This window comes from Triticum urartu, chromosome 5, assembly GCF_003073215.2.
Source record: "Triticum urartu cultivar G1812 chromosome 5, Tu2.1, whole genome shotgun sequence".
Taxonomy (NCBI): Eukaryota; Viridiplantae; Streptophyta; class Magnoliopsida; order Poales; family Poaceae; genus Triticum; species Triticum urartu.
Genome location: NC_053026.1, coordinates 418,004,435 through 418,030,862, shown reverse-complemented (window position 1 = coordinate 418,030,862; position 26,428 = coordinate 418,004,435). Strand labels below are relative to the sequence as shown.

At 51.0% G+C, this 26,428-nt stretch overlaps 1 protein-coding gene across 1 annotated transcript; it reads right to left on the bottom strand.

Annotated features, from left to right (window-relative positions):
* Positions 1-18,092: 18,092 nt before the first annotated feature.
* On the bottom strand, positions 18,093-22,559 carry LOC125509446. The gene is made up of 5 exons (XM_048674428.1): positions 21,784-22,559; positions 19,365-19,422; positions 19,190-19,273; positions 18,970-19,111; positions 18,093-18,786 (listed from the first exon to the last, which is right to left on the bottom strand). The coding sequence occupies exons 1-5, from the start codon at positions 22,349-22,351 to the stop codon at positions 18,415-18,417; spliced, it is 1,224 nt and encodes a 407-aa protein (XP_048530385.1). The 5' UTR covers positions 22,352-22,559; the 3' UTR covers positions 18,093-18,414.
* Between the last annotated feature and the right edge of the window lie 3,869 nt (positions 22,560-26,428).

Below are 26,428 nucleotides of genomic sequence, written 5' to 3'. Positions count from 1 at the left end.
GATATTGGCCATATCATGTCACTATTATTTGATTGCATATGATGTTTATCATATTTATACATCTTATTTTCTTAGTACGACGGTAGTAAATAAGATGATCCCTCATTAAAATTTCAAGAAGTGTTCTCCCCTAACTGTGCACCGTTGCTACAGTTCGTCGCTTCGAAGCATCACGTGTTAATAGGGTGTGATAGATCCTTTCGTTCACATACAACGGGTGTAAGCAAGATTTACACATGCAAAAACACTTAGGGTTAACTTGACGAGCCTAGCATGTGAAGACATGGCCTCGGAAAACAGAGACCGAAAGGTCGAGCATGAGTCGTATAGAAGATACGATCAACATGAAGATGTTCACTGACGTTGACTAGTCCGTCTCACGTGTTAATCGGACACGGCCTAGTTCACTCGGATCATGTAATCACTTAGATGACTAGAGGGATGTCTATCTGAGTGGGAGTTCATAAGATGAACTTAATTATTCTGAACATAGTCAAAAGGATTTTGCAAATTATGTCGTAGCTCACGCTATAGTTCCACTGTTTAGTTATGTTCCTAGAGAAAAATTAGTTGAAAGTTGATAGTAGCAATTATGCGGACTAGGTCCGTGAACTGAGGATTGTCCTCATTGCTTCATAGAAGGCTTATGTCCTTAATGCACCGCTCAGTGTGCTGAACCTCGAACGTTGTCTGTGGATGTTGCGAACATCTGACATACACGTTTTGATAACTACGTGATAGTTCAGTTAAATGGTTTAGAATTGAGGCACCAAAGATGTTTTGAAATGTCGCGAAACATATGAGATGTTTCGAGGGCTGAAATTGGGATTTCAGGCTCGTGCCCACGTCAAGAGGTATAAGACCTCCGACGATTTTCTTAACCTGCAAACTAAGGAGAAAAGCTCAATTGTTGAGCTTGTGCTCGGATTGTCTGAGTACAACAATCATTTGAATCAAGTGGGAGTTGATCTTCCAGATAAGATAGTGATGTTTCTCCGAAGTCATTACCACCAAGCTGCTAGAACTTCGTGATGAACTATAATACATCAGGGACATATATGATGATCCTTGAGATATTCGCGATGTTTGACACCGCGAAAGTAGAAATCAAGAAGGAGCATCAATTGTTGATGGTTAGTAAAACCACTAGTTTCAAGAAGGGCAAGGGCAAGAAGGGATACTTCATGAAACAGCAATTCAGCTGCTGCTCTAGTGAAGAAACCCAAAGTTGAACCCAAACTCGAGACTAAGTGCTTCTGTAATAAAGGGAACAGCCACTGGAGCAGAATTACCCTAGATACTTGGTAGATTAGAAGGCTGGCAAGGTCGATAGAAGTATATTGGATATACATTATGTTAATGTGTACTTTACTAGTACTCCTAGTAGCACCAGGGTATTAGATACTGGTTCGGTTGCTAAGTGTTAGTAACTCGAAATAAAAGCTACGGAATAAACGGAGACTAGCTAAAGGTGAGCTGACGATATGTGTTGGAAGTGTTCTCAATGTTGATATGATCAAGCATCGCACGCTCCCTCTACCATCGAGATTGGTGTTTGCGTTGAGCATAGACATGATTGGATTATGTCTATCGCAATACGGTTATTCATTTAAGGAGAATAATGGTTACTCTGTTTATTTGAATAATACCCTCAATAGTCTTACGCCTGAAATGAATGGTTTATTGAATCTCGATCGTAGTGATACACATGTTCATGCCAAAAGATAGTAATGATAGTACCACCTACTTGTGGCACAGCCACGTAGGTCATATCGGTATAAAACGCATGAAGAAGCTCCATGTTGATGGATCTTTGGACTCACTCATTTTTGAAAAGTTTGAGACATGCGAACCATGTCTATTGGTGTGTATGCATGAAGAAACTCCATGCAAATGGACCGTTTTGTACTCGCTTGATTTTGAATCACTTGAGGCATGCAAATCATACCACATGGGCAAGATGACTGAAAGCCTCGGTTTCAGTAAAATGGAACTAGAAAGAAAATTGTTGGAAGTAATACATTTTGATGTGTGCAGTCCAATGAGTGCTGAGGCATGTAGTGGATATCGTTATGTTCTTTCTTCACAGATGATTTGAGTAGATGTTGAGTGCATTTACTTGATGAATCACGAGTCTGAATTATTGAAAGGTTCAAGTAATTTCAGTGTGAAGTTGAAAGATCGTCGTGACAAGAGGATAAAAGATCTATGATATGATCATAGAGATGAATATCTGAATTACGAGTTTGGCACAGAATTAAGACATTGTGGAAATTGTTTCACAACTGATACAGCCTGGAACACCATAGTGTGATGGTGTGTCCGAACATCATAACTGCACCCTATTGGATATGATGCATACCATGATGTCTCTTATCGAATTACCACAATAGTTTATGGGTTAGGCATTAGAGACAACCACATTCACTTTAAATAGGGCACCACGTAATTCCGATGATATGACACCGTATGAACTATGGTTTAGAGAAACCTAAGCTGTCATTTCTTAGAAGTTTGGGGCTGCGACGCTTATGTGGAAAAGTTTCAGGCTGATAAGCTCGAACCCAAAGCGGACAAATGCATCTTCATAGGACACCCAAAACAGTTGGGTATACCTCCTGTCTCAGATTCGAAAGCAATAAAGGATTGTTTCTAGAATCGGGTCCTTTCTCGAGGAAAAGTTTCTCTCGAAAGAATTGAGTGGGAGGATGGTGGAGACTTGATGAGGTTATTGAACCGTCACTTCAACTAGTGTATAGCAGGGCACAAAGAGTTGTTCCTATGGCACCTACACCAATTGAAGTGGAAGCTTATGATATTGATCATGAGACTTCAGATCAAGTCACTACCAAACATCGTAGGATGACAAGGATGCGTACTACTTCAGAGTGCTACGTAACCCTGTCTTGGGAGTCATGTTGCTAGACAACAATGAACCTACGAGCTATGGAGAAGCGATGGTGGGCATGGATTCCGATAAATGGCTCGAGGCCATATAATCCGAGAGAAGATCCATACATGAAAACAAAGTGTAGACTTTGGAAGAACTACTTGATGGTCGTAAGGCTGTTGAGTACAGATGGATTTTAAAAGGAAGACGAACAATGATGGTAAATGTCACCGTTAAGAAAGCTCGACTTGTCGTTAAGATGTTTTCTGACAAGTTCAAGGAGTTGACTACGGTGAGACTTTCTCACTCGTAGCGATGCTAAGAGTCTGTTGGAATTATATTAGCGATTACTGCATTATTTATGAAATCTTGCAGATAGGATGTCAAAACATTGTTTCCTCGACGATTTTCTTGAGGAAAGGTTGTATGTGATACAACCGGAAGGTTTTGTCAATCCTGAAAGATGCTAATAAATATGCAAAGCTCCAGCAATCCTTCTGAGGACTGGAGTAAGCATCTCGAAGTTGGAATGTATGCTTTGATGAGATGATCAAAGATTTTGGGTTTATATAAAGTTTATGAGAAACTTGTATTTCCAAATAAGTGAGTGGGAGCACTATAGAATTTCTGATGAGTATATGTTGTTGACACATTGTTGATCAGAAATGATGTAGAATTTCTGGAAAGCATATAGGGTTATTTGGAAAGTGTTTTTTCAATGGAAAGCCTGGATTAAGCTACTTGAGCATTGAGCATCAAGATCTATAAGGATAGATCAAAATGCTTAATAGTACTTTCAAATGAGCACATGCCTTGACATGATCTTGAAGGTGTTCAAGATGGATCAGTCAAAGAAGGAGTTCTTGCCTGAGTTGTAAGGTATGAAGTTAAGACTTAAAGCTCGACCGCGGCAGAATAGAGAGAAAGGACGAAGGTCGTCCCCTATGCTTAAGACATAGGCTCTACAGTATGCTATGATGTGTACCGCACCTGAAGTGTGCCTTGCCATGAGTCAGTCAAGGGGTAGAAGAGTGATCCAAGAATGGATCACGGGACAGCGGTCAAAGTTATCCTTAGTAACTAGTGGACTAAGGAATTTTCTCGATTATGGAGGTGGTAAAAGAGTTCGTCGTAAAGAGTTACGTCAATGCAAGCTTAACACCTATCCGGATAGCTCTGAGTAGAGATACCGGATGCATATAATGGAGCAACAATTTAGAATAGCTCCAAGTAGAACAGTTATTTGGAATAGCTCCAAATAGAGCATGGTAGCTACATCTAGGAGATGACATAGAGATTTGTAAAGCACACACGGATCTGAAAGGTTCGGACCCGTTGAATAAAACCTCTCTCACAAGCAACATGATCAAACCTAAAACTCATTGAGTGTTAATCACATAGTGATGTGAACTAGACTACTAACTCTAGTAAACTCTTGGGTGTTAGTCACATGGCGATGTGACCTGTGAGTGTTAATCACATGGCGATGTGAACTAGATTATTGACTCTAGTGCAAGTGGGAGACTGTTGGAAATATGCCCTAGAGGCAATAATAAATTAGTTATTATTATATTTCCTTGTTCATGATAATTGTCTTTATTCATGCTATAACTGTATTATCCGGAAATCGTAATACACGTGTGAATACATAGACCATAATATGTCCCTAGTAAGCCTCTAGTTGACTAGCTCATTGATCAATAGATGGTTACGGTTTCCTAACCATGGACATTGGATGTCGTTGATAACGGGATCACATCATTAGGAGAATGATGTGATGGACAAGACCCAATCCTAAGCCTAGCACAAAGATCGTACAGTTCGTATGCTAAAGCTTTTCTAATGTCAAGTATCATTTCCTTAGACCATGAGATTGTGCAACTCCCGGATACCGTAGGAGTGCTTTGGGTGTATCAAACGTCACAACGTAACTGGGTGACTATAAAGGTGCATTACAGGTATCTCCGAAAGTGTCTGTTGGGTTGGCACGAATCGAGACTGGGATTTGTCACTCCGTGTAAGCGAGAGGTATCTCTGGGCCCACTCGGTAGGACATCATCATATGCGCAATGTGACCAAGGAGTTGATCACGGGATGATGTGTTACGAAACGAGTAAAGAGACTTGCCGGTAACGAGATTGAACAAGGTATCGGGATACCGACGATCGAATCTCGGGCAAGTACAATACCGCTAGACAAAGGGAATTGTATACGGGATTGATTAAGTCCTTGACATCGTGGTTCATCCGATGAGATCATCGTGGAACATGTGGGAGCCAACATGGGTATCCAGATCCCGCTGTTGGTTATTGACCGGAGAACGTCATCTCGGTCATGTCTGCATGTCTCCCGAACCCGTAGGGTCTACACACTTAAGGTTCGGTGACGCTAGGGTTGAGAGATATGTATATGCAGTAACCCGAATTTTCGGAGTCCCGGATGAGATCCCGGACGTCACGAGGAGTTCCGGAATGGTCCGGAGGTAAAGAATTATATATAGGAAGTGCTGTTTCGGCCATCGGGACAAGTTTCGGGGTTATCGGTATTGTACCGGGACCACCGGAAGGGTCCCGGGGGCCCACCGGGTGGGGCCACCTGTCCCGGGGGGCCACATGGGCTGTAAGGGGTGCGCCTTGGCCTATATGGGCCAAGGGCACCAGCCCCTATAGGCCCATGCCTAGGGTTTCCATATGGGAGGAGTCCCACTAGTGGAAGGCACCTCTAGGTGCCTTGGGGGGGAGGGAAACCTCCCTTGGGCAGCCGCACCTAGGAGATTGGATCTCCTAGGCTGGCGCACCACCCCCCCTTGGCCCTCCTATATATAGTGGGGGAGAGGAGGAACTTCATACACCAGCCCCTGGCGCCTCCCTCTCTCCCCGTTACGTCTCTCTCTCGTAGTATAGGCGAAGCCCTGCTACTGTGACGCCCTGCATCCACCACCACGCCGTCGGTGTTGCTGGATCTTCATCAACCTCTCCCTCTCCCCTTGCTGGATCAAGGCATGGGAGACGTCTCCGGGCTGTACGTGTGTTGAACGCGGAGGTGCCGTGCGTTCGGCACTTGATCATCGGTGATTTGAATCATGACGAGTACGACTTCATCAACCCCGTTCACTTGAACGCTTCCGCATAGCGATCTACAAGGGTATGTAGATGCACTCTCCTTCCCCTCGTTGCTGGTTTCTCCATAGATAGATCTTGGTGATACGTAGGAAAATTTTGAATTTCTGCTACGTTCCCCAACACCCCCCCCCCCCCCCCCCCCCCCCCCCCCCCCCCCCCCCCCCCGCCCGCCTCGCTGGGCACATCGGTCCTGATAACGCCCCCTGCTGAGGTTGATTCCCTTCCTCCTGTTTGGTCATCATCGACGGCCCTGGCTATGCTCGCAGCGGGAGGGGCATCCTCATCCTGGACCCTCCCCCTGCGATCCCCGCTCCACGCCGGACCAGGCGGTGTCTAGGTCCGACGGGCCCCCAGCCCAGGCCGCGCAAGCGCTTCTCCGCCCGGCCCGCCTCTCCGCCCGCCTCGGCCTCGCAGGCGCTGATCTCCGCCCAGCCCGCCTCGTCTCCGTGCTCCCTGGGCCTTGCCCGTGGCGAGGGGTCGGCGGTGGTGACCACTCCGGTGGCCGCCCCCCCTCTCCCGCCCCGGACCGCGGCCTACTCCCAGCGGGGCAGATCGTCCTCGTCCCCGATGACGTCCTCCCGTTGCAGTGCCCGGATTGAGGCATCCAGGCCGGTGGGTAGCCCAGCTCTTCCTATCCCCGAGCGGGCAGAGCTTCGGGCCGCTGCCCGGAACCTTGAGCCAGGTACTCCACCCATTCCTGCTACTCCTGCTACTTGTTCGTTCTCTGCTCTAGAGGCTGCCTACTGGGTCACCTTGCAAAGGTGGCTGCGGATTCGGCTATCGTGTTCCGGGGAGAAGTTGCTCCCCCGTCAGTCCAGATTGAGGCGATTCGCGCGAGGGAGATCCTCGATGGACGTCTGGCGGAAGCCCGCGCGCGTATGACGACCACCTCGGGTACGGCTTCCGGCGCCTCCACCCACATCCCGCCACCTTCTGTGGCTGATCCAGTGGAGATCCGCGGACGTACCCGGTCCTGCACTGCAGCCCTCCGCGCTCAGAGCGCATCACGTGTCTTGGGGTCAAGCAGCCCCCCGATGGATTTGTGATGCGGACCCTCTTCTGGAACATCCGCGGTTTCAGCCAAGACGACCGCCGCCGCCAACTGATCGAGTACATGCAAACCAAGCGTATTGACATCGTAGCCACCCAAGAAACTATGCTTACGGAATTCTCCTTGTCGGAGCTCGAGCATTTGAGCTCCGACCTATTTGCTTGGCACTAGCTCCCTTCTAGTGGGAGTGCGGGATACTCGGGGGGCATCCTCCTAGGGGTGAAGGATGCCACCTTTGAGATTGGTAGCATGGATAGGGGAGAGTTCTTTGTCAGTATGGAAGTATTTGAGCATGCCCTAAACTTCAAATGGGAAATTATAGCGGTATACGGCCCGGCTGACCATCGCCGGTCTGAGACCTTCCTTGCGGAGCTCCAAAGGAAGGTGGCGGCCGCCCAGCTACCGGTGGTGGTGGGTGGAGACTTCAACCTCATCCGGCCGGAGGAGGACAAGAGCAATAATTTGGTCAACTTCCTCCGGATGCAGATGTTTAATGACAGCATCGCGGACATGGGCCTTTGGGAGCTCGAGAGGGTCGGTGCCAGGTTCACCTGGACCAACCGACAGGTGGAGCCGACCCGGTCGGTCCTCGACGGGGTCTTTGCCTCCCCTGAGTGGGACATTAGATGCCCCCTAGCTTCGCTCCGGGCGATCGCGCGGATTGGATCCGACCACGTGCCCCTTCTCCTATCTTCGGAGAACGAACGACCACCTCTCCCATCCTGCTTTAGATTCGAGACCTTCTGGCTGTGCCAACCCGGGTTTGCCGCGGCGGTGGCCGCCCGGTGGCGCGAAGCGCGGGAGGCTCCCCACCGCTCGCTATCGGCCGTTGACTCCTGGCACTTCTGTGCTAAACGGTCACGGCAATTCATGAAAGGTTGGGGAGCTAATGTGGGCCGAGACATCTGTGAGCATAAGAAAGCCCTCCTAGAGGCCATCCAGGGCCTCGATATGCAGGCCGACTCCGCTGGTCTCACCTCGGAGGAGTGGATGCTTAGGTATGATTTGGAGGATCAGCTCACGGTCATCTACACGGATGAGGAGGCCTACTGGCGCTTGCGAGGTACGCAGAATTGGATCCTCAAGGGGGGTGCCAATACCGCTTACTTCCAAGCCATTGCCAACGCACGCCGTCGCTGGAACTCCATTCCGCTTCTCTGGGACGGCGAGAACCTCCTGCAAAGGACGGAAGACATCCGGTCTCACGTTGACAGCCTTTACAGAGACCTATTCTCTGCCTCTCCGCAGGGAGGTCTTGCCCTAGTGCAAGACATCTGGCTGGCCCACTGTTGCGTCTCCCCTGCGGACAATGCGTCCCTTACGGCCCCGTTCTCCGATGCGGAAGTGTGGGCGGCAATTAAGGGTATGAACTCTTCTTCGGCCCCCGGGCCGGATGGCCTCCCAGTGAAGTTCTTCCAGACTTTCTGGGACATGGTCAAACCAGAGGTCATGGCCCTGTTTGAGGAGTTCTTCGTGGGTTCCATTGACCTCACCAGACTGAACTTCAGAATCATTACCCTCATCCCCAAAGTTACCGGGGCCTCAGATATCCGCCAGTTCCGGCCAATTATGGTGATTAACGTCATCTTTCGCATCCTTGCGAAGGGGTTTGCCATTAGTGTGGCCCCTATTGCCGACAGGATCACCCACCCCGACCAGTCGGCATTCATTCAGGGCCAATTCATCCTTGACGGAGTCCTGGTTTTCCATGAAGCTCTCCATGAGGTGCGCTCCAAACACCTCAAGGCAGTCTTCCTAAAACTGGATTTCCACAAGGCGTATGATACGGTCAGTTGACCCTTCCTTCGGGAATGCTTGCTAAGGAAAGGCTTCGATGACCGGTGGATCTCCCGAGTGATGCAATTAGTATCCTCGGGCCGGACTGCGGTGAACATCAACGGCGAGATAGGCCCCTTCTTCCCCATATTCTGTGGGGTCCGCCAGGGCAACCCCTTCTCTTCGTTCCTCTTCAACATGGTCGTCGATGCGCTGGCAGCTATCTTGGACAAAGCCAAGGCGCCTGGCCACATTAAGGGCATTGTCCCACATCTAGTTGGAGGGAATGGGATCTCCCTCCTGCAATATGTGGACGACACCATTATCATGGTGGAAGGCTCGGAGACCGACATCATGAACTTGAAGTTCCTCCTGCTGTGCTTCCAACAGATGTCTGGCCTTAGGATCAACTTCGACAAGAATGCGGTTATGATCTTGGGATATTCCCAAGACGAGCGCCAGAGCATAGCGGACCGGCTCAACTATCAGCTTGGGTGCTTCCCCACGACGTATTTGGGGGTCCCCATTAGCGACTCGAGGCTCACGGTGGCCGAGCTTCGCCCCATGGTGGGGAAGCTCCAAAACCGCATTGAGCCTTGGCAGGGTCGGTGGCTCTCGAAGGCAGCCCGGACAGTGCTTATTAACTCGTCCCTCTCCGGCCTACTCTTGTTCATCATGAGCTTCTACAGCCTCCCGGAGACTTTGCACCACAAGATTGCCACTGTGCAGGGTCGCTTCTTCTGGGCAGGCGAGGGAGACAAGCAGAAATACCACATGGTGCGTTGGTCGGAGATATGTAAACCACGGGACCAAGGGGGCCTCGGGATCATGTCATCCAAACGCATGAACATAGCCCTTCTAACGCGATGGTTGTGGCGGATTGCCAACGGAGAAGGGGGCCTGTGGCTGCGCCTCATTCAGCAGAAATACCTCCTTGGCCAGCCACTTGCCTTCTGCCAGCGATCCGGAGGATCACAATCCTGGCAGTCCATCATCCAGCTCCTACCGATACTACGCATCGGAACATCGATCACGGTTGGATCGGGTACCTCCACAATGTTTTGGTTCGACAAATGGGCTGGGGACTCCCCCCTTGCTGCCTGGTTTCCCGACTTATTCTCCATCACAGTTGATCCTCGGATCTCTGTCGCGACGGCCCTTATTGACTTAGGGCACCTCGTGTTTCGGCGTGCGTTTGGCCCGGCTGAGAATGCGGACTGGCTTGAGCTGCTGGAATGCATAGCGTTGCACGAGCCTGCTCTCGAGATGGGTGAAGACCGCACCAGATGGCGGCTAGAGCCATCAGGGCAATTTTCCACAAAATCTCTATACCAGGCCATTGCACCTTCGATGGGGCATGAGGCTCTCACTTCCATTTGGGAAATTCAGCTCCCTCTGAAGATTAGGATTTTCTTGTGGCAATGGATTCGCGGGCGTCTCCCCTCTGGCGTAGAGGTATTGAAGCGCAACGGTCCAGGGGATGGGCGATGCCCGCTCTGCGGGCCTGAAGAGGACTCTAACCATATCTTCTTCTCCTGCTTGTCCGCGCAGTTCCTTTGGAGCTATTTCCGTGAATTAGTGGGTGGAATCTAGGACCACAACAACTTCCCCGCACTTTTTGCGAAACTCCAGGCGTTGGCACCCCCAATGCGCCACATTGGGTGGCTGACCATTGGCGTACTAGCCTGGACGTTGTGGACTGTTAGGAATAAGCTTGTGATTCAACGCATTCCTCTTCGTCATGCTACTGATACTTTGTTCAAATGGTCTGGTTACTTGCAGCTTTGGCGGCCGCTTAGCCGTCCCCGGGAGAGAGACGCCATCACCGCCTTCATCACCCAGCTTCGCTCGATGGCGCTCAGGATGGCTCCTCTGCTTTCCCCACCACCGCCGGAGCCGGATTAGATCTTCTTCACCTCGTCGCCGCCGCCTTGTTGTGTTGGATGTGTGTGTGGCCTCGATGTTGGGCTTGTTATGCTGTGCCCTCAGCTGAACCTGGGTTTCGTGTGTGACTGTGTGTCGGATTGAGTGCGGTGGCCTTGCGTGAGTGCGTGTTTGTATGGTTGGAACCTTGGTTCTGTATGCTTGACGTTGCTTTATTTATAAAGCGGGACGGAAGCCTTTTTCGATATCTCGGAACATGGCTCAGAGGTTGTATTACCTCAGCTAAGCTCAATAGAACCACAAATGTAAAGTGACGAAAATGATTGCAAGCAACCAAACATGTCCTAACAGTCTAGGGACTAATGGGTTTGCCCCCGGGCCCTCCGGTCACACACACACGCACACGCGCTTGTGTGTGTCTCGAACTCTCGATGCAACAATTTGACAGCGGCAGTACCACAGTTACGTCTTGGGTTGCAGAAGAAACAGACCAGAGGCAAACTCAAACCATGATGACATGCATAATTTTAGATCGTATAAATAAATACACAACTAATTCAAGTGGGTGATCAAGTTGTGTCTAGGGACCAACCATGCAGTACGAAACGCCGGTTTATATCTTGATTTGAAACTAGAGAGTAACATACACCAGCCCCCACGCTCATGACTCTCCCCGCCCCCCGCTCCTGTTCCGCCGTGCGCCGCTCCGGCACCGGTGTCCACCGCGCTCTTGCACCCCGGCTCGTGCCACTCCGGCCGTTCCGGCCACCTCTTCCCTCTCCCAGTCTTCATCCTCCTCCTCCGTGGCCCGTCGCGTGCCGCGGCCATGACCACCAGCCCCAGATCTGTTTCGGCCTTGGCCCGGCCGGAGGGTGAGAGACCGATCGTCTCTGGGCTGGGGCTCTCGGGGGGCTCGGCGGAGTCTGACCCTCAGCTAGCGGTGGAGTCGGCGCCGCGCCTGGAGGCCCCGGTCGAGGCTTGGGAGCGGCCGCCTCCGTCCAAGAAGGAGCTCTGGAGGCTTCGGCATGGCCAGGGAGCGCAGGCGGGCTCGTCAAGGGCCAGGCAGGGTGCTCCGCCGCTGCTGCGCGTGGAGGTGATCCCGGAGCTGAGGGACAAGTGCTTCCGGTGCCTGGAGAAGGGCCACTTCCGGCAGGACTGCACCAATCAGGAGGTGTGTTTCCGGTGCGGTTTGCCCGGTCATGGATCCCGCGACTGCAAGAGGCCGAGGAGTCCGTCCTCTGCTGATGAGCTGATGCATGAGGCTATCGCCAAGGTGGCTCGCCGCACCTCTCCGCGGGTGAGCCCGGATCACCCGGTGGCCCGCGGGGCCGCCCCGCCGCCGCTCTCCTACTCGCTGCCGCGTGCGGCCGAGGTGGCTTGGCCTCGGCTGGCACCCCCTAGGCTCCAGGTGGCCATGGATGCGGATGATGGCGTGTCTGAGGTCTGCGTGGTCCGCCGCTCGCAGTCCACGGAGGAGCTGGAGCGTCGGCTGCGCTTCGCCATGGTCGCCAACGTGGGCAGAGCTCGGAGGAGGCTGGCGCCGCAGCGCGTGCTCGAGATTCTGGCGGGCAGGCTCGACATCTCAGAGGATCAGGTTTCGGTACACCCATACAGGCCAGAAGATTTCCTGGTTGTCTTCACCTCTGCGGCGATCAGGAACAGAGTAGCGGCGTGCCCGGAGGTGGAGTTCCAGGGAGACAGGCTGCACTTCAGGCCTTGGAACAGGCAATCGCAGGCCGTGCATTCGATCTTCGGATTCAAGGTTTGGATCGTCATGGAGGGGATCCCGCCCCACGCCTGGGAGAGGGATACGGCGGAGGACCTTCTCGGCACGGCGTGCAAGGTGGACACGGTGGCACCGGAAACTAGCTCAAGGTCGGATCTTTCGGCATTCAGGCTTACTGCATGGACAGCTAATCCTGAGGCCATCCCTTCCCTCCGCTGGCTCGCCATCCCGGAGCCTGGCTTGGAGGTTCCCCCGCCGCTGCTTCAGTACAAGGTCCTCATCCATGTCGACGCAGTTGCAGACTTTAGAGAGGCTGGGGAGCCGTGGTTCTTGGGTCGCTCCTCCGATAGTGGCCAGAGCGGTCTGCCAGATTCGCCAGATAGTTTCGGTGATAATGGAGGTGGCGCTAGGCCGCAGCAGCGAGTTTGGCAATTTGGTGTGAGAGATGTGCGCGGCGGCGAGCTTGGGCGCGAGGGAAGCGGCGGCGGACATGGTGGCTCGACGATGAGCACGGAGAGGCCAGACTGGCGCCTACCCCCGATGGCCCCCACCCCGGTTGTGCCACATGGTGGGCCCACGGTGCGGGTGCAGGATAGGGTGACTGTCAGGAAATCACCTTTTGACCGTCTTTCGGGTCAGCAGGCGGGTGGGGGCGCCGGAGAGAAGGTTCCCGAGGCTAGTTTGAACAGTCGTGGCACGGTTTCGACTGGGCAGGAGGAGGATGCGCAGGAGTTGCCGTTAGGTGATCGTGGGGTGGCCTTGGCTGTTGTGGGTGTGGATCCCCAGGCCGACAGGATCGCCAGGACTGAGCAGCCACCTCGCCTGGCCCTGTCCCCGAACCGCATGACGACGGATATGTCGATGGAAGTGCTAAGGAGCTGCGAGCCAATGGGGACTCAGCTGCTACGAGCTAGAGAGGACGAGACTGACCATGCGGGGACGGTGAGTCGGGACCCACTGCTGCAGATTCTCTCGGACCGCTCTATCCAAGAGGGCAGTCGGTGACCGGTGGGACCTGTGGGGCCGCCCACGGGAGAAGCGGATGGCGGGAGTGGTGTGCAGCAGGAGGTGGCCCCGGCCTTGGGGCGTGAGCCAATACTGGAGGAACGTGGAGTATGCACGAAAGGTGGGGCCAATGATGGGAACCATGCACATGCAGCATGCATGGCGGCATGCACGTATGGCGCCAACAAGGTTACCAGTGTGGTTTTGGATGATGCTCGGGGGGCTGATTATGGGTACGCCGCAGTGCGGCCAGCAGGAGGAAACGCGGCAGTGCGACCAAATGGTCATGTCTCACATTGAGGCAGAGGCACGCGAAGAGACAGAAGGAATGACCATGCAAGAGGCCCAGGCGTATGGCAAGCTCAAGAGTTTCTGCTCCAACATCATCAAAAAACTTGCTCCCCCCTGCTGAAAGAGGTACAGGCGGCACAGCTGCATCCAGAAGCAGAACCTTTCACACCCAAGAGAGCCACTCGATCGTCAAAGAAGGCTGTAGGAACTAGAAGATCAAAGGAGAGCCAGGCGGAGAATGTGTTGCTTCATGCGCTTGGCATGGTACCAGAGGACCTGGAGGTTGAAGATGGGGTGGTGCACGAGCTCAAGGCTCTGTTCGACTCCCCTTTGAGGGAGCAGCATGTGAGGATCATTGCTGCTCTCTTCGGCAAGACAATCCCATCGGCAGAAGAATTGGAGGCGAGCAACTCGGTGATGATCTCGGTCAACTAGGAGATGGTGGGTGGGGCTAGTGGCCGATCCTCGTTTATGGATCTACACCCCCAAGTGTTGTGCTGGAATGTTCGCGGCCTGAACAATCCGGCAAAGCGCAAGGCTGTTAGAGAGTTTGTGAGCTCGGTGAAGTGTAACCTGGTCTGTTTCCAGGAGACCAAGTTGGATGTAATAGATCATTTCATAGTAATGCAATGCCTAGGGCCGTCTTATGACGGCTTCGCTTACTTGCCGTCCCAGGAAACTAGGGGTGGCATCCTCGTGGCGTGGAATAGCTCCGTGCTGATGGTTGACAACTTCCAGTACAACGCTAACTTCCTTACCGGCTTGGTGCACACTAAGGTTGGGGATCCTTGGTGGATCTCAGTCGTCTATGGGCCACAAAGTGACGAAGAGAAGTGCCAATTCCTGTCGGACCTAGATGCGAGGCGTGCTGGTTGCCCGGGGCCGTGGATGCTGTTAGGACACTTTAACATGATACTAAGGGCCGCGGAGAAGAGTAATAGCAACCTTAACAGATCTATGATGAATAGATTTAGGCAGTTTGTGGATGACCAAGAGCTCAAGGAGATGTACATGCACGGCCGTAAATTTACGTGGTCGAATGAGCGGGCGGTGCCGACCCTCACCAAGATTGATCGGGTGCTCATTTCTGTTGATTGGGAGTTGGAAAACCCCTCTTACCTGCTCCAGGCGCTCTCCACAGGAGTTTCTGATCACGCGCCATTACACTTGTCTACGAGCGCAAATTTCTGCCCTAAAAAGAGGTTCCACTTTGAGCTTTTCTGGACTAGAATGGATGGTTTTGAGGATGCTGTGATAGAGGCCTGGGTGTGTGACGCGTCCATCATCGACCCCTACAAGAGGCTGGATGCTCTGATGCGCAATACGGCTAACCACCTGCAGGCGTGGGGCCAGAGGAAACTAGGGAATGTGAAGACACTCATGAGGGTGGCCACCTAGGTCATACACAAGCTGGACGTAGCCCAGGAAAGCAGAATTTTGCAACGGGAAGAGGTGTGGTTGCGAAGAACTCTGAAACACTCGCTCCTAGGGTTGGCTGCGCTCGAGAGGACAATTGACCGGCAAAGGTCGAGGCTCAAGTGGATCAAAGAGGGCGACGCCAACACCAAGCTGTTCCAAGTTGTGGCAAATGGAAGAAGGACCAAGAACTATATTCCATATATCAAACATGGTAGCGAGATCATTACCGACCAGGAGAGAATGGTGGACACGTTCGCTCAACAGTACAAGCAGTTAATGGGCACGGCTCATGCCAGGGAGCATACTTTAGACTTGCAATTCCTTCAGATGGAACCAAAGGAGATGGGGTCACTTGAGGAGATCATTACGGAAGATGAGGTTTGGCAGATCATCAAAGAAATGGCACCGGATCGCGCACCAGGACTAGACGGCTTCATCGGTGCTTTCTACCAAAGAGCCTGGCAGATTATAAAACATGACATTATGGCTGTGATGCTAAAGTTGTACGTGGGGGATACTAGAGGTTTTGCGAAGCTAAACAAAGCCCACATTATCCTCATTCCTAAAAAGCCGGATGCAGAGGAGATCGGTGATTACCGGCCGATCAGTCTTATTCATAGTATCCCCAAGCTATTCGCTAAGGTTCTTGCGAACCGGCTGCGTAACCGAATGCCGGAGATTGTGGCCACGAATCAGTCCGCGTTTATCAAAGGAAGGCACCTGCATGACAACTTTCTGCTGGTTCGGCAAGTTGCGCGGAAGATTCATGCAAGAAGAGTCCCGGGAGTGTTCATCAAGTTAGACATCTCTAGAGCGTTTGACTCCCTTTCTTGGTCGTTTCTACTGGAAGTCTTGAGGGCTAAGGGTTTTGGACAGAGGTGGAGGACGTGGATCATGGCGATCTTACAATCTGCTAGCACCAAGGTACTGGTGAATGGTATCCCCGGTGGAAGTTTCTTGCACGCTTGTGGTCTGCGCCAAGGCGACCCTATATCACCATTGCTCTTTGTGATCGCCATGGAGGCCCTTACGACGCTTTTCAACAAAGCTACTAATGAAGGCGTGCTCAGCTCTTATAATGGAATATCGGCGCTGCAAAGACTATCGATTTATGCGGACGATGTAGCGCTGTTCGTCAAGCCTTCGAGGCAGGATTTGTCGGCGGTTCGCGAGATGCTGGATTTGTTTGGTGAGGCATCGGGGCTCAAAGTTAACTACCGCAAATCTTCGGCTATCTTGATCCGTGGGGATCAAGAAGATAAGGAAAGGGTGGCCGGATTGTTGCACTGTGGACTTGCCGAATTTCCTTGCAAATACCTCGGTCTACAGCTTGCAATCCGGAATTTAACGCGCGCTGAATGGATGCCTATGCTTGACCAAGTCCGGAAAGTGATCCCTGCCTGGCAACGAGGACTTATTCAGCGACCAGGTCGTCTAGTTTTGGTTCAGTCCGTTGTTGCAGCTAGGCCTGTGCACCACTTGATGATCACTGATGCGCCTGATTGGGTGTTCGAGGAAATGGATAAATGGATGAGGTCGTTCTTCTGGGCAGGGAAGGACAAAAGTAACGGAGGGCAATGTCTCGTGGCTTGGAACCAAGTGTGCCGACCAAAGAAGTTCGGAGGTTTAGGGATAAAGAACATGAAAGCCCAGGCTCTGGCGCTGAGAGTGAGGTGGGAGTGGCTAAGAAGGACTGATCCTAGCAGACCATGGCAAGGTTTAGCTATGGCGGCTGACTGTGATGCAAGAGCTGTTTTTGAAAGCATGGTTAGGATTGAGGTTGGAAGGGGTGACAGCGTCCTGTTCTGGAGAGATAAGTGGATACGAGGAGCTGGAGTGGCAGATATCGCGCCGCGCTTGATGGAGACGGTGCCAAGGAGAATCATTAACAGCCGGACGGTCCTTCAGACTCTTACGGAGAACAGGTGGTACGAGGACTGCGATGCCATGGCTACCTTCACTGCCCAGTTGCAGTGTATGCACCTCTGCCATGCAATCGCCTCGGTGCATAGAGATGCGAATGAACCGGACCGGTTCACTTGGCCGGCGACGAATACGGCGAGCTACTCGGCAAAATCGGTCTATGACCATCTTTTCTCGGGCCTGCAGAAATCACCAACGGCGGCTTGCACTTGGAGAAGCTGGGCGACCTTAAAGTGCAAGTTGTTCATTTGGTTGGCGTTACAATATCGATTGTGGACATCGGATAGACGGGCACGTCATGGCCTGCAAGACCAGTCGTCGCCATGTTTCACGTGTTTGCAAGCGGAGGATAACGTGGACCATATACTGGCCAAGTGCACTTTTGCACAGGAGGTGTGGCAGCGTGTGTTTGACCTGCTCGGACTTAATGTGGTAGGCACTACTACGAATGACACCTTCCCTGCTTGGTGGATGAGAGAAAGGAAGAAGTTTAGTGGAGCGGACAGAAGAGGCTTTGACACTCTCGTGACGGCAGTGGCTTGGACTCTTTGGAAGCAAAGAAATGTCAGGGTTTTCAACAGACAGGAGCAGAAGAAACCTGCACCCCTCATCCCCAATCTTGTGTTTGAGGAAATCACGGCATGGCATACGGCAGGGCTTGGAGCGGGACGTCTACAACGTTTTGTGAGAAGTTAGATTAGGTGTGCTTCGGAGTCGAGTAGGTGTGTGTCACTCACCCTTGATGTTCGCATCAGGGATGGGCTTCTTATACATTAACTCTCTTTTGTCTATAAAAATATGGTACGTTATTGGCGTACTCTCGAAAAAAAAAACTAGAGAGAGTACACCCAAGTGATCCGGCCCTAAACGTGGTCCTGCTCTTGCGCTCCATTCTTCCATTTGTGTAAAGGCGCCAAAAGCCACGACGTCGACGCTGCAACGGTCCACTTTACTAACATAGTTTTATCATCCATCTTCAGTGACATCCGAGCGATCAAACAAACAAAAGCCCAAGAATCAGACCCTCCTTGTTTTCAGTGTGTGTATATATACTCATCAATCAATCAGAGAACAATCTCTCAACTTTACAATATCCGGGACGGCTCCACCACCCTGCGAATTGTTAACGTCAATCGTGGAGCAAACCTTCGTCCCGCGGTTTCCCCTGTCAAAGCTACACCTATCTTTTCTTTTCCCACACACGCACACACAAGCTCAATGGCGACTACTCAATCAATCAAACGCATTGCTCAAACCAACCCTCAAATCAAACAACCATATACACAAGCCGCAGCCACGATCTCCGGCTGCCGCTGCTACGTACGGCCTACGAGATGCTGATCATGGCGGCGGCCATGGAACTCTCCAGGCTGACGCACTCGATCATCATCCCGCACATCTTGCTCATCTCATGCTCCTTCACCAAGGTGCTCCCATGGTCGCCGTCCGTGGCGGCGCACTCGTCGAGGCGATAGCAGGTGACGAGGTGGTCGTTGGCCATGCCGACGGCCTGCATGAAGGCGTAGACCACCGTCGGGCCGACGCCGCGGAGGCCCCTCCGCATCAGGTCCTGGCTGAGCGCCTCGGCCTTGGGCGTCCGCAGCGGCACCTCCCGGGGCGACCGGTACCTGCCGACCATGGGCTTGTAGTTGAGGAAGCCCCAGCAGTACTCGTCCAGCGACCCGAACTCCTCTATGATCTATCAGCAGCGAGGTTCAGACTTGATGTCAGAAAGAAACAGTGGCGGCATTAAGTCTAAGATTAAGAAGAGAAAACAAAGTGGTTGTTGGGTAGATTGAATTGGCTGTCAATGCTGTTCAGGACATCAAGATCAAGATCTGGACAGATATGGCTGACATGGTGGGTGGATGGATGAACTTACTTTCAGTAACTCGTGCGCGTTTTCGACGATGGTTCGGAGCCGGTGCTCCGACAGCAGGGACCTGGCCGGGCTACATGGCCCAAGGAATTTCTTCTCGTTTAGCTTCGACACCAGCAGAGGATCGAAATCCATGAACACTTCCCTGTGAAATGCATGCATGGTGTTTGATGAGATTTGAGCGTTTGGTGAGCTGTTATTAGAGGTAAAAAGGAGTGCTTACCTGAAGGCGTCCCTCTTGCTGAGGATTACAGGCCATGCCATCTCAGCCAGTGCACCAGACAGAACAAGCATCTCAAATAGTTTCCTGTGAATATAAGACTGAAAGTTGTAACTATATAATTAATTTGTTTTTTGAGATTTTAACCTCGTATGATTTTATTAGGCTTAGGGCATACTTGTCGTCGTGTACTGGAACTCCCCACTCTTGGTCATGAAAGGCAGTGTAGCATGGGTCTGTTGCAAATGTGAAATCAAATATTTCATTACTGTCAGGTGAAAGCAAGGTGTCACTCTTAGAAAGTTTGCGAAGATCAGAGCAAGGATGATTTAGACAGAGAGTATTTTAGTTAGACACCAACATTAAGGATCTCTACTCCGAGTACTGTAGAGTGTAGAGTTCATAGTACAGTCAGAATGTTTTTGTGCAAAAAGCCAGAGGCCCCAGCTTAACAGTTAATTAGGTGTATGATCACCAGACATCATCAGGTACTACTGTTGAGTATGAAAAGGCAGCCCAGCTTTTCTAATGCTACAAACAAGTACGTAGTAGTTTGTACGGCTCTCTTGTTGTCCTATACTCTTACAGTCTTACTAAAGAGTACTTGAAAGTAAAGAATGGCACAAACCCACAAATAGGAAGATTAAAGCTGCAAGCAAATTAACAACATCAAGGAACTGCAAATGGAGCACAACCAGAGCAATTAAATACGTTTCCGCTGCCTAATGCGCTGCAGAAAAGATGCAAAGCTCAACTGGCATAAATTTAAAGGGGAGAGCAATGATAAGCACATCAGTATCACCACCACCAAGAGAAAAGGAACAAAGAAGAAGAAAAGATATGTATCCCGGGGCCTGGGACGCCATTCTTTTCTCGGAACATCAGAGAGATTGAAAGCCCCGCGCCACCATCATCGACCTCCTCCGCATCGCAAGTTTGCGACGTAACGCGAAAAATTTCAGGTCAAGCTAAGCCCTGCTCACCACACAGAATTTGTGTTTGCACCTAAAAATTTCTCACTGGCCAATTGCACTGAAGAGAAAAGTTGAGCTCATGCCACTTGGTTTTGTTAAGTCGAGGGTTTAACAACCTGATTAGATTTCAGGAAATATTGTTGCCGACAAGCTAGTGGGTAATGGAAGGAATCCTTTGGGCCGGGGAGATAAAATTGACAAGTACTCGCCGGATAGCGGACGCGCCACCGAACATCTGAGTGCATCTTTTATATTGATTGCGCATTTTGTCAATTGTGCAGCGCCACCAAACGTTTATGATGCCACATGATCTAATTAATCGCAATCATCGATCGCCTCCTAGATTAATGCTAATTATGGTACTAGTACAAGATACCGGAGGTGTTCTCTCTTTCTCCTGGGAGAGGTGAAACGTTCACGTCGGCGCAATAATACGCAAGCACAGGCCGCTGCTGCTTGGCAGCTTATGTCGATGCAGCAGCAGTATCATTACTAATTTGAGATTATTTGGGACAGCTATGTTACAAGGCGGTCTCCGTTTGGACGTGGGTTCACAGGCCGATATAGACGGAGGCAAAGGGTCTCTCTCTCATGAGTATGTACGTACGTACAGTGCGATAGACGTGATCTAGCATGGAGAATACGATGTACAATTCTGTAGCAGACGCGGTGCTGTATTCTGAAAACGTGATGAAATCGGATATATACTTGGGAAACATCACAAGTCACAACGACTCGTAATCCAGCTGGTCCAAAAAGCTATAGCTAGGGCAGGGTAGCTTTGATAAAGAAAGGCCCCGTGTAGAGTTGTGTAAATTTTAAGCTAGCTAGATAGCACGTACGGCTGAATATACCGGCTGACAGTTACTAATTAATGATGCATGATCAGGCCTTGATGACTGAGTCATCAAGGGGTCATCAAGGTCTCGTGCATCATTAGTAACTGTCTGCCATGTATTGACGGCACTTACTATACATTACTTCCCCTAGTTCTCAAAAGCCATCATTTAGACATTGTCCCAAAAAGTGTTTTCCCTTTTTACAAATTTTCGTTTTCTTGACTACTGGTATTTTTTTAAAAAAAATATTCAAGCTCGATATGTGAAGATCATATGCGCAAGTTACATTTTTAACTATGTTGGAAGAGAGACTGAATTTCTGGTTAAAGTTATGCTTTGAGTCATTGAAGACTACTTCCATGTTGGTTTAGTGCATAAAATAAAAAGAATTTGCATTTTTCAAGGAAACAGAAAATACTACGTACTCCTAGTGGCACGGATTTGCGCAGGTTCATTGATTAGTAGTATTAGGGTATTTAGGGTATAGAGGGTATGCCAAAGAGTATATATCATACTAGCAAATTATGTAAGCACTTGCTATTTCTAGTATTAGGGTATAGAGAGTACTAATTGTGTGAGTACTTGCTATTCGTAGTTAGAAAATGAGCTGCTGATGATATATAAAAGCAAATTAATAGCATGCATGATAGCTAAAGGAGAAAGCATGATTATCCACTTGTATACTACTGACTGCATTTAGCATCCCCTTTAATTTGTCCTTGCCTTAATGAAAAGAAGCCATTATCACACATGATTAGTGTCGGGATTAATTTGGAGCACCTACCAGTGTTACGGGTCACCCAGGGGCACCTCGGCGGCCCCGGCGCCGCCGCAGGCTCTCCGATCATCGAACCCAGCGCCACCGCAGCAGCTGCTCCTGCACCGTCCGGCAAAGCGGTGGCCACTTTCCTAGCGGAAGGGGGCCCCGCCGACGACCCGGCGGCCGCCCTCCGCCGGGCAGCCGCCCCCGCCGGCCGGCCGATCCTGCCGGTGGACGCCCGGCTGCAGAAGGAGTCGTCGGAGGCCTCCGAGGCGCACGACACGTTGAGCGACTGCATGTTCCCGTTCTTCCCGCCGCGGCGCAGCAGCTCGGACCGGCGCAGCAGCATGGACGGGAGCGCGCCCCTCGCGGCCGCCGCGGCGGTCGGCAGCCGCTTCTTGGAGTTGGAGGCCTTGCCGTCGGCCGCCGCACGCGGGTCCTCGTCGCCGCGCCGCGTCGTCGGCTGCGGCCTCTCCCTGCCCCCGGCGCCGGCCGACGGAGGCCTCTCCCTCCCACCAGCGCCCGCGGACGGAGGCCTCGGGGACGACGGCCTGCGGGCTGCACCGGCGACCCTGGGCCCCGCGGCGGACATGCCTGCCTGCCTGCCTGGCTGGCTGGCTCCCGTTCAGCTCGCGGTGCTCCGTCGGCCTCGCGTGGACGCGTACGTAGGACGATCAACGAGGAGGCGGACGCGGCCGAGGACGGACGGATATATGGAATGGAGCGATCGATGATGGAGACGGTGGCGATCGAGCTCCGGCGTTGCCGTCTGAGAGGTACAGTGTGCGAACGAACTGCGAGCTGCGGAGTGTGCGGGCTGTTATAAGGTGGCTCTCGATCGCCTTCCCAACGTACGTGGGGCTGGTGGGTGGCGGGCGGGTGCTGGCTACGTACGTACGTTCTGCGCGCGCGCGATCGGTCGAGCGCCGGGCGGGCGGTTGGTGGCGCGTCGAGAGCGCTGTTGCCATGGGAGGTTTTTGCGGGGGAGGACGTGTCAGCTCTCAGCTGAGCTGATCGAAGTACGTCCACGTCGCGGTCACGCCGGTGCGCGGAGGCAGCTAGCTAGGTCTAGCCCAGCCCAGCCCAGCGAAATCTCGTTCTCCTGTCCCGGCCCCCCTGCTGCAATCGATCGGCGGAGAAGGGAGGAGGGACAGAGCACGGCGGTGTGATCCTGCCGTGTCCGGTGGGTGCGAGGTGAGGTTGGCCGATCGATCCGATCCATGGTCCTCACGCACGGCGAGAAGAACGCAACGCGAAAGAGCCAAAGGCAGGCACTGTGGTGGTGTGAGGCAGAGGCCAACCGCCTCTTTGTCGTGCCACGCTTCGGTTCTTGCTGTACAGGTAGGTTGTAAACGAGTAGAGCTCGAGCGAATTGGGCTAGAGTGGACTTAACTTATGCTAAAATTCGAGCGAGCTCAAATTAAGCGAAGCTCACAATCAACCCGTAGAAAGTGGCTCGTACTCAGTTTATATCTCAAGTGGATCTGGAGCTAGTTTTCAAGTGAAATAACTAATAGGTTTTTAAAAATAATTCAGGGCAATTTCTCAAACAAAACAGGGCACAACACAAGATAAGAAACCATTATAAAATATCACTACAATCGAAACGATGACATAATTTTCAAGGTAGTTTGGCTTATTCTCTCCGTACCTAATAGCAAGAGATCGTGCATGAATTAGCAAAAGAAGAGAACAAAAGATGCGCCTCCTCTCAAATTTTGGTCAAAAAAATAAACAACAAGATATTTTACACATGTCTGACCATGTACTATATTGAGGTCTAATTTTTTTTTTCTCCGTGAATAACTAGGTTTCCATGTTTGCTACTCCCTTCAGTCATTTTTAGTTTGCATATAAGTTTTGTCTGAAGTCAAAGTACCTCTAATTTGACAAAACTTATAGAAAAAAAGTATTGACATTCACAATATCAAATCAATGTCATTAGATTCATTATAGAATGTAGTTTCATATTATATATATTTGGTATTGTAGATGATACTTCCTCCGTCTCATAATGTCAGATGTTTTTTGACACTACGCTAGTGTAAAAAATTGTCTTCCATTATGGGACGGAGGGAGTAGTTTTTAAGATAAGTTTGGTCAAAATTTGCAAAGTTTGACTCGACACAAATCTTATATGTTGAGTAAAAAGAACCGGGGTACTAGATAAATGGAGAAAAATCATATACTACAACATATATGAATAAATTATCATATTTCCTTCTAATATAAGGATTGTTTTATATAATTATATTATATCAATCGAGCTACATAAGGTGACCATACTCAACTCATTTATTTATTTTTTTGAGTCGGTCTCGGATCGAGCCAAAAGACGATTCTGATCTCAAGCGTCCCACGAGCCACTATCTTTTCTTGTAGCCTTATACAGTATATAGGTAATCTGTTTAACGGGCGTTATAAATAGAACTCCAATAGCTAGCTGACGTTCCTCCATGGGAGTAACCCGAGCGGACGATTGTCCCACACGACGTAGGAACAATCAAACGATCTCGTTTGCTCAGAAATACGTCGCAATCTCTCACTAAAACTAGCTCGCAGCTATTATCGTGTCCAATCTGGACCATGAAGCCAAGTTTTCCCTGTAACGCACCACCGAGCCTTAGACACTAGGATTTTGACTTGAACTAAAATAGCTAAACAACATAAAACATATAGCCATGATATATATAGTAAAACTTCCATCATGTTCAAATGGATCATGTATTCTCCATCCCAAAAAAACATATTATAATTATCAAAAAAACGTCAAGATAACTAGTTTTATACCTGCCAAGGTTGGATGAGATCAGGGGCGGATCCAGCCCAGCCCAGCGCCCCGGGCCCCCTTTGTATGCTGTAGCAGTTGCTACAGTATTTTCCCTACAGCCCACAAAGAAAATGGGCCTCACGCCCCGGGCCTGCCCCCCCCCCCCCCCCCCCCCCCCCCCCCCCCCCCCCCCCCCCCCCCCAGGCCTGGGGCCTAGATCCGCCACTGGATGCGACCCTTACATTGGGAATGGCTGACCGGAGCTGCAAAACTTCAACCCGCTGTCTGAACAATTGCAGAACCACAAACCGGTACTAACCCACACAAAACAACCAGAACTGTAGAGCACGAATTAGGGGGGATCAGAGGCTCCTTCTCGTGAATCCGGATGAACTTAGAGAGCAAAGGTAGTAAGTAACTCTTGGATCTCTAACAATCGTGTTGCATAAGCTTGTACCTGAATGCTTTGACAAAAGATTTTTCTAAAGGATGGGGGAGATGAAGTTTTACAACTAGAGACAACCCCTATGGATAGCCGTGAAAAGAAGCTAACTTTGGGAACCGATGTAGGTGTGAACCTAACCAGCTTCGAGAATTAATGGGCTAGCTTCTGGAAATTTATTAAAGGGGGCATAGCCCACGGTTATCCCAACCTCTCCTAGCCAAGGAGTGAGCAGTTCAAATTCTATTCTCAGTGGCTAACCATGCAAAAAAAAACTTGACCGTGAGAGGAGCCCAAGTCCTCCACACGATCCTGTTCATAGAAGTAAGTGTGGGACCAAGAAATTGGGCTTTGTCGGCCGATTTTGTCGAGTAGGTACCACTGGCCGCCAGCCTCCAGAAGATTACCTCCTCCACATCGTTGTTGAGCTGGACATGCGAGATCATTTTCGAAAGCTCAAGATACTCAAATAAATGCTCCATGGTAAAATCGTCGGTTAACTTGATCTGTGGGATCCATGCATTGACTGCAAGAGCCTTCCCAATTGTCCATTTCTTCCTCTTGGAGACTTCATGGACAAGTGGGGCAATGTCTTTCGGCCTCTTACCATTCAGCCATGGCGAATCCCAGAAAGGAGCCTTGGCCCCATTGCCAATGGTGATACTAGTGCATGCGTAGAAGAGCTCCATATCGACAACATCGCAAAGATAGCCCATGCCCACCCAAAGCTTGCTCGGAGTCCACTCGATCCAAGGCCAACGTAACCGCATTGCCCTTGCGATTTTTTCTAAGTTGAGCACACCAAGGCCCCCAAGGTGAGTGGGATGGCCGGCCGTTTCCTAGTTGACCTTGCATCTCGCACCAGTGGTCTTATCGGACACTGCCCAAAGGAAGGCCCTTTCCACCTTTTTTGACACTACTGAGAACTTTCGGTGGGACGACAAGAGGGGTGGTGTGGTAAGTTTCCCAGAGCGGTTCAGCCAATCGTGGTGACGTTTCTCCCCTGACAAGATGGGAGCTTGGTCGCGATCTTTTCTTTGAGCGGTTGGAAATCCAGACTCTTTAGCTGCCACACAAAGAGAGGTAGGCCAAGGTATTTGATTGGAAAAGATGTTCTCGTGGCCGGCAAATTTTGAAGGATGTCGTCGACGTTGAGGTGTCCACATCGAATAGCAACAACATAGCTCTTCTGGAAGTTGGTCGAAAGCCCAATGACCTCGCCAAAGGAACTCAGGATGATCATAAAATTTTAGATGTCTTATTTGGTAGGAGCAACAAAGATCGCGGCGACGTCTACGTGCAGCGAGGTGCGGAAAGTGGTCCCTCGCCCACCGTTTACCCACGTCGAGGCAAACAACAACGGTGACTGAGGGCCGCCTTGCCGCAATCCCCTACCATGTAAGATCGTCGCTGCGGGGGGGGGGGGGGGGGGGGGGGGGGGGGGGACACACGATAAG

Bases quoted from the DNA above. Each gene is read 5' to 3' on its own strand.
- LOC125509446 (XM_048674428.1), bottom strand. From the start codon at position 22,351: ATGTCCGCCGCGGGGCCCAGGGTCGCCGGTGCAGCCCGCAGGCCGTCG. The intron at 19,423-21,783 runs GTAGGTGCTCCA...CATTTGCAACAG, and splicing joins CTGGGTGACCCGTAACACTG to ACCCATGCTACACTGCCTTT. The intron at 18,787-18,969 runs GTAAGTTCATCC...CGCTGCTGATAG, and splicing joins ACGCGCACGAGTTACTGAAA to ATCATAGAGGAGTTCGGGTC.